At 28.4% G+C, this 9,406-nt stretch overlaps 1 protein-coding gene across 1 annotated transcript; it reads right to left on the bottom strand.

Moving 5' to 3' along the window:
• Window positions 1-939: 939 nt before the first annotated feature.
• On the bottom strand, window positions 940-1,379 carry LOC123296448 (tubulin alpha-3 chain-like). The gene has a single exon (XM_044877923.1). It carries the CDS (start codon window positions 1,372-1,374, stop codon window positions 940-942), a length of 435 nt encoding a protein of 144 aa, XP_044733858.1. The 5' UTR covers window positions 1,375-1,379.
• Between the last annotated feature and the right edge of the window lie 8,027 nt (window positions 1,380-9,406).

Below are 9,406 nucleotides of genomic sequence, written 5' to 3'. Positions count from 1 at the left end.
AAAATACTAGTCTAACAGACGGTATAAGGTCGATCTTCACCTATCCGATAGCAAGATAAGACCAATTTTTTTTATGAATTTTTATAGATTTATAAACACGCCTAGTTTTTCTTTCCTCATAGTTTTTCTAAAATTTTCATGGCTATTTATAATTAAATTAATTTTAATCAATTTTTACCAATTTACCAATTCATTTTACTAATTTTCATAGAAAAATTCAATACATTTTAATTTGTTTTGATTTTGCACGTTGCCAAAAGAAACAAATTGCAGTCTTATTAGACAAAAAATGTTTTTTCCGCAATTTTCTAACTGCATTGATGGATAACTGCATATATTTGAAGATATTTATGCAATATTTCATTATCGCAGGTACAAAAGCAATAGCTCATTTTCATTGAAGATGAGAAATTCGCTGAAAAGAATTACTATCAACACTTAAATAGTACAATACAATTTAATTTAGCCCAAGCTCCGTGCCCCGTGCCCCATGTGCCCTTCATACCATTCTCATGATTCTAGTGGTGTACAGTATTTAATAAGAGGTATGCAATATAGGTAATCATTCTAATAGCAATGTACAGTTCTTAGCTATATAGAGTAAGAGATATATAGTTAGTATATATACTTCTTGAGAGAGTAAAGCTTTTAATACTCTTAACAAAGATTTTGAAATAATTATTGTAATGATAACGGTAATTACTGTATTGTTATTAAATAGTATAAGAAATATATTTTAACATTCTATCCAACTTTTAGAATGTTAGAAAAGTTTTCATTCAATCTTTATTGTACTTGGAAAAATATACTTAAACAATATAAATTAAATCATTGTATTTCCTATATAGTAATCGTATATTTCCTATCAAATATAGGGGCATAGAAGGCTCAAGATATCTTTTCTTAAGGATTAAGATGTGAATATACTTTTAGATTGTACTAACCACCAAAGCAATGAAACAGTATAAAACCTTGTAACCCAGAACATTGGTCAGCTAATTTTCGAATTCGATCTAATACAATATCCACAATCTCTTTTCCAACTGTATAATGTCCACGAGCGTAATTATTTGCAGCATCTTCTTTACCAGTTATTAATTGTTCTGGATGGAATAAATGCCGATATGATCCGGTACGGATCTCATCAATAACTGTTGGTTCTAAATCCACCATTAATGCTCGAGGAACATGTTTTCCAGCATTTGTCTCACAAAAGAATGTACTGTAACTGTCATCGTTACCATTTAATGGTAATTTATCGGAAGGTAAAATACCATCGGATTGAATGCCATGCTCCAAACAATATAATTCCCAACAGGCGTTTCCCATTTGTACACCAGCTTGTCCAATATGAATTGAAATTACTTCACGCATATTGAAATAATTTTACAGATTTATTTGCGTGTTTTATTGTGGTGAAAGAATTCTGTAATGATATTTTTATTTGTTTATTAAAATTGTTGTCAACTCTACCAATATTTTGTCAAAAAAACTTTTTTTAATAAAAAAAATATTCACAACAGGTTGGATCAAAACAAGGTGGTTGTTTGTAAACAAATTATTTTTTTCTCCATGTAATTATAGTTCAATATATGTCAGTTACATTCATGATTTAAATTTTATATTATTGCCAAAAAAGTTGTATTTTTCCATTAGTTTTTATGATTTGGTAGAAGTATCGATATGTAGGAATAAGAAATCTGAAAGAAAGTGCAATATTTTTTAGGAAAACTACTTTTTAAATGATCTGCAAGCTATTATAAGTAAGTTTAAATGCCAAAAAATCTATCTATAGATAAAACCTTCGATTATAGATAAAATGACAATCATTTTTATTTTGTTTGTTCATTACTGTGAACTTCTCAAGCTTTTATATAAAGACATAGAAGAAACTCAAGAAGGAAAAGTTTCCTAGTTTTTAGTTAAATAAGTTTTTTACTACAATAATATTTATGCAACATTTTAATTACTAAAAAATATTTGTAAAATTAATTTAGTTTTTCAATATTTCTAATTTTCTATGATTTTCAGCCTTCTTCCATTGTAAAATTATATTGCCAAGCAAGTTTAAAACAAGTCGAGAGACTATTAGATTTTTTGACTTGTGAAATTTTAATTTTCAATTATGAAACTTTGAACTGCAAAGAAAGACAGAGAGATATAAAAATAAATATGCGGAAACTAATAAAAATATGTTTTTCCACGCTATAATTCTCTATTAGTTTGTAAACAAAAATTGAAATAAATCCTAATTAATTTTACATGACCATCAACTACAAAAAAAGGGTTTTTCACTTGTACTTTAATTTTAGTTCATAAATATTTAGATTTGATAGAAAACACAGCTGTTTGATTAAATCAATATACACTTGTGTGTTCATGTTATTTTTAACGACTAATTGCAGTATCATGCAAATTTTTCATACTTATTCGTAGTTCATTTAAAAACCATTTTATTTACATCGTCATTAGGAATTACGTTAATAAGAAATTATAAATAAAATTTTCTTCAACCAATCCTAGGAGTAAAAAACATTCTTGTTTATAATCACAATTATAAAATAAAACTTAGCATTTCACAAAATAAACATGAAAAAAGTTTTACTGTCAAAATATTATGACAGTAAAAAAGTTTCAGAGCTCACTGCGGTTCTACTGACAGATTATGGCTTAATAATCGATTGTAGGGACCAAAAAATGTTTCTTATAATAAAATACATATTTTTCTGAATTATGTAGGGTAGGTAGTGTCTTTTTGTCTATATGTAAAGTACGCCACTGATCATATTGTACACCTAGTACATTAAAGTTTCTATATAGGTAAAAAAACTAATTAATTGTTCGAAATTTACGAATTTATTTAACAGAAATAAATGAATAAAAAACAAAAGCCCATGTTTAAAATTAAAAAAAAAAAAGCTTAAAATAACAAATATAAAGAAAATAATCTTTTTAAATTACGTTTCATTCAATTTTAGAAAAGAAAAACAACATCATCACTAGAAAAGAATTCGAAAAATATAATAATAAAGTTTTAATGATTCAGCTCGTTAACATCGTCATTAAAATGTTAATTAGGTTTATTCCCGTTATATTTATTTATATATATATATATATTTTTTTCATCACTACAACAATAAAAAAAATAAAAGTTGTGTCTTCCCAATCTTATTTCTATATTTAGATTGTTTAGTATATTTTTGTTGGATGACAAAGATAATACTGGAGTGGACATAATTTACAGCATGTCTTAAAAAATTGGCTACTAAAAAAAATGGCACTTTAAATTAGAAAGCTGATCCCTACAAAAAAACTATGATTTTGATCTCAACCATTTTTTCGAAAATCGTCATCTTTCTGAGAAAATGCGACTTAAAAATGTGCCATTATTGCATTTAATCGAAAGAAAACACGCTAACTACGGAAAAATGCTTTGATCAAAAGTTGTGAAGGGCAATAAAGAACAATCGTCTGTGTCCATGACTTTTACCTACAATAATCCATAAAATTTAAGCGTATTTTCTTTCGATTAAATGCAACAATCAATCAGTTTCTGGAAAATCGTTGTTTTCAGATTTCTGTCAAATCTTTAAAGTTTGTTTAAATGTTCAAGCTTGGGCACACTTTATAAGCAATCAAATCAACTGTTAATATATTATTAATTGAAACGGTTAGAACTGAAAGACTATGAATGTTTTTTTCTGACCAAATTATGCTTTTTTCCGATCTCATGATCTGTAAAATTCATCGAAATGCGTTCTACGACTTGGCATTTACATAAACAATTGTATTTTCGTTAGATTACTGGGTTTATTTTCATTTCTTAAAAAAAATTTATAAATTTTGTAATTCTACACTTCTTATGAGTCATTTTGTATTTACAAGGTAACTGCTATTAATATTCTAGAATTGTCGAATGCCATCAATAAAATGATATGTGAACTAATAACATAATATTGTTTATGATAGTTCGTTGAAGCTAACATAACATTAAAATTAAGTAATATCTACTGCCAAATAAATATCTAATTGAATTATTTACGAGTTGTTGAATTGGTATATTAATTCAAGAAAACTTTGACTTTAATATTAATAAAATTATTCATTAAACCAAACGAATCCGCGAGAACCAAACGGGAGTGGATAGGACATAAATTTTTAGATTTTCCTTTTTTTGATAAATAATGGCACAGAAAAACAGTTTAAAAAAAGAAGTTTTAAGTTTTGCTTTTTGCCTCTGAACATTATCTTCCAACCAATTTACTTCAGCTTGCATGGTTTTGTTTCGAAGTAAGCCTACCTGTAATTTTCAAATCTAAAATCAAAACTTCAGCTTTATACATCAAGCTTTCGGCATAGGTAAATTAATTTCTTGATTTAAATTCACTTTTTTCTTATTATAAAATATACCAAGGTATATTAAGTTTAGTCCCAAGTTTGTAACGCTTAAAAATATTGATGCTATGAACAAAATTTTGGTATAGGTGTTCATAAAATCACCTAATTAGTTCATTTCCGGTTGTCTGTTTGTCTGTCGTCTGTCGTCTGTCTGTCCATTTGTCATCACGATTACTCAAAAACGAAAAGAGATATCAAGTTGAAAAATTTATAGCGTGCTGAGGATGTAAAAAGTGAGGTCGAGTTCGTAAATGAGCAACATAGGTCAATTGGGTCTTCCTACGGACCCATCTTGTAAACCGTTAGAGATAGAACCAAAGTTTTAGTGTAATTTTTTCGTAAACATCACTGTTTACCCGTGAGAGCGCATATTATTCGCAAATTGTATTATTATATGGGTATATCAGTTATATGAGTGTGACAAATATGTAGGTGTAATGTGATTGAGTAGTCAACACTGTCTATACTATTTTATTTTAACAATTAACTCAGTCAATTGTTTGTTTTCACTTGTTTTTAATCCAAATTTAGAAGTTTTACGATGGTAAATGTTGGCCTGAAATTTATGTCAATTGTGCTAATGAATCAAATACACCAGCTCATATAGTTTATATTTTCACGATTCTAATCTTCCTCTTGTTATTACAAATAAAACAATCAAACAAAGCTGTATCATGTCTTTTAAGGGATTTACGCCTTTATTAAATTAATTTTTATTCGAGTACATGCTATTAATTATTTATGTAATTGGGTGACTTAACATAATTTTTGTGGGATTTGAACCGTCATATAAGGACTATTTTGATAATAAAATTAGTAGTACCCAAATATAAATGTTTAGAAAATATCTGTTTTATCATCTGATTATTAGCCTTATATTTTCATTTTAGTATAACGATAAAGATATAAAAACTGCTTTGTTAAGTGTGTAGTAAAGGACATGAATAGCCTCAAGGCTTCTACAGTGTGAAATACTTATACTTATTATTTTTGTTCCAGATTACATTCAAAATATTGGAATTTTTTTTATTTAGATATCAGAAAAAAGACCCTTTTTGTAACGATTTTTTTCCTACTTTCATGTAACATACAGTTTTCTGGCAGTAACTTCATACTTCGTCACGGATGATTAATTAAGCCGCAGCCAAATTAATTGATCTTACTCTATTTCAGTATCTTGAAAGTAGCTCCAATGCGAAGGTACACATGTGATACAGTTTTTTTTTACTAATAGGATAAGGAGGGAAATGTCTGCCAGTATTGTGTAACGTTCGGGACTTCTCCCGCGCTTGATATATAATACAATCATACTGTCAGTCTGCGGTCTTTGCCACTATTTTTTCATAAAAGAACATGTTGTAACAAGTAAATCGCACTTAAGTTTATCCGGATCCACTTTTTTCCGAAATACTTCAACCCCACTCCATTCGAAACCACCAAAAAGCTTTGCCTTTCTGGATTTAAGATAATGCTTAGACTTACCGTTGCTTCCAGATGGTTAGGGTCCAGCTTTTTTCCTAGATTTCTACACCCTCTTCTATCTCGAAAATGGGCGTTCTACCCCATGTATGTTTTATGAGAGAAAATGCTCCATATCAGGCTAGTTACGACACTATGCAGTTTTATTACTACGCGGCAGAAGTTCATGGATCAGAGATTTTTTTACGTGCTATATCCTAGAATTTAAAACAAATCATACCAAGAAGATTCTGATTATCAGATATCAATAATATTGATTTAGTTTTTTAATACTTTTTATTATGGATTGCCGAATCAATTAAGTTCACTTAGCAAATAATCATATAAATAATTAAGATTTGTCATTAAAGTAAATGCCTTTAGCTACGGAATCTGAAATAAAAACATAGCGATATAAAATTCAATTCAGGCAGTTAACATAATATATAGAAAAATGTAATAAAAACAAGACAAATGAAGGTATTTGGGTAAAAAGTATGATGAGAAATACTCATAATCTTACATGCATATATATATATATGTTATATTATTTATTCCATTTATAAAACATGAAACTAAATGCCATTTTAAAATTAATGCATTACCATATTAACTAAGGCCCGTATATGAAAAAAAAATTGTGTGTGTGTTGCATGTATCTGAGAAACAAACAAATTCGTATCTGTCGAAATTAAGATGGCAGGTCGCTTGATAAGTATAACTTTAACTCCCACATGCCAAAGAAAAAGGTTGGGATAATTATTGGAAATAAATCTATCGAGAGACTTCGCTTTAGACGTGGAGTATCTTTCAATAAAATGTTACCGCTTATAAGGTAGTAAATAATTTTTGAGCATTGTCCTTCAAAGCTTCCACTTTTCTCCTTTCCTAAGTCAATCGTCTGTCCATATTTAGTCTGTAATGATAGAAAAATTATGCTCTTCTATACAGAGTGGACCATTTTAATCCATTATAGCTAATAGCTCGTTTTGCAGTTAGCCAATCAAAATATAACCTAAAAAAAAGTGGGGGATATCATGTTCTGACATCAGATTGGTCCCCGCGTTGATCCTCATAAATTAACAATTATTATTAACATTTTTTCGAAAAATTTTGGCTTTCGGAAAATATGTCATTAATGTCATTGTTGCATTAAATCGAAGCAAAACACGACAGCTACAGAAAAATTCTATAGTCAAAAGTTGTTAAGGGTAATGGAAGACATTCGCTTAGTTTCAAGGTCACTTCTTCAAAATGATCTCGAAAATTTACCTAGGCTTAAAGTTATTAACACAGACGATTGAACAATCTTGTATTGGTGCTATAGCACCATAGACTTTTCAACGTTGAAGTAGGAATATATTCAACAAAACAATTGAGATTGACTCTTTAAGGAATTCGATCCTGAACTCGGCTGTAGCGAGAATGACTTGCCATAATTAAATTCGATAAAGGGTTATTATTTATTTTCTAAAAAATAAAACTGTAATAAAATCATTTAGAAGATAAATGAAAATAAAATAGCCAAAAAAAGTTATGTAATGTATCTCATAAATAATTCATTAATGTTGAAGATCACTTGAAAAGTTTTTTTTTTTCGTTTTTTTTCTTCATACGATACATTATTCGCAAATGAGATAAATTTATATTATGGAAAATAACAACTGCACAAGAGGACCCATCAGATCATTAGATCTTTAATGTAGTGTGTTTAAACAATACCATTAGTTCCGGTACATAGAACATACTTCACTACATACAGATGGCAGTGTACAACAATATCACCAAAACTCTCTCAATGCTTTCATATTAAACAGTACAAATATCAAGCACAACAAAATGTATATAAATATTTATACAGTACGTTTACTTCTGGATTATCTATAGATTGTATATTTTGTATACTTCATAGTACGTATAACAAACAAAGCATCTATTGTTTGAAACTGACAATAACCTGACGGACACAGTACACTATACAACACTTAAGGAATAAATTCTATTCGTGTGCCGGAGCAGATACACACAATTTTTTTAACTGTTTCTCCGGGATTTCGAAATGAATTACCTATAGGGTTGTTCGAGTCAGATAATGTATGCTCTTTTTGTATCCTTGTTGGGTTGAGTTTTTTTTACTACAGAGGATTTGGTTGGGTTCCTTTAATTTTTAAGCCCTAGCGCTCAAAAATGGGACACTATTACAGAAAACGGAGATATTATAAATATGAATGTACTTATAAATATTCGCTCCGTGCGTGAGTTTCGTTTCCATGGTAACGATACACTACTTTAATTATAGAATTGTCTGGATGCATATATAATTGTATGGATTGCATTTAAGACTTACATTGAAAATTTAATATTATTGTCTCACAAATTTAAATAAATAATTATGATAATTTACATTTGAAAAATAATATTTGTGCAATTTGATTTCTTATTTTCACAATTTTTAAAGCATTAAGTTTAATTAATTCGTGTTTTTCAATAATTTTAATTTGACATTCTCTATAACATTAACATGTAAAGAACTGCAAATTAGTCATAACAGCCTCCTTTAACGCCAAAATTTTTCACTGGAAGCGCTGGCATCGATTTTATTGTCCCTACCATGACGCACACAACGAATAATCATATAGTAAATATTTATATTTAATATTTTACATAATAAATATAAAGAACCTCCCAGCTGGTACTCAAAGCAAGTTAAAGTGCCTTAACAAGCTCGGCTACTAACCGGTCCAATCTATCGGTCTATTTTATTTATATGTTTATGAACATAAACTCGGATCTCTTTTTTCGGTTTATTTTCCGGGCTTATATTTTAAGTCTATATTGTCCTAGATCCAGTTTTCTTACTTTCCATGGTTTTTACCTTTATAATATTGATAACTTGGAAGTAAACGTGCTGTATATAATACTAATACATCTCCATAATACGACATAATAATATACCTCGTGTTGTTATTTTAATTTTTAATAATTATTTCACGAACTTTATGTCGTTTTGTAGAAATATCGTTAAAAAATTAAATGCATATTGATATTATATCTGGTAATTTTAACATGTATTAATTTTATGATAGGAAAGTATTGATTTCACAGCGAAAACAAGACAAATTAATTAATTCAAGTAGTTTAAGGACGTTCATGCGTCAACGATATTAGTAGAGAAATTGAAAACAATATGATAAAGCGATAGTTTAAATGATTTTCTATGATTTAAAACAGGAAAAATATCCTGTTATCGAATTAATTTCATTAAATTTTAAGTTTAAAAAGTGACTAAAAGGAAGGTTTAACATGAGACTAAATGGAAAATATAAATCGATATTTTTGAAAAATTATATCGATAACCAACAACCATACTTGAAACTTTTACCAGTTTACTATTATTTAAACTTTTAATAGAATTTCAAAAAATAATTTCTATTTTCTACTAATTTAAAATTCTTTAAAATTTACATACTGTTTCCCTATGAACGCACATAGCAAAACAGGTACACGCATGAACGTCCTTAAACATAGCCTTTTTGTGTGTCGAATAACG

This window comes from Chrysoperla carnea, chromosome 3 (genome assembly GCF_905475395.1).
Source record: "Chrysoperla carnea chromosome 3, inChrCarn1.1, whole genome shotgun sequence".
Classification (NCBI taxonomy): Eukaryota; Metazoa; Arthropoda; class Insecta; order Neuroptera; family Chrysopidae; genus Chrysoperla; species Chrysoperla carnea.
This window is presented reverse-complemented; position numbering and strand designations above follow the sequence as displayed.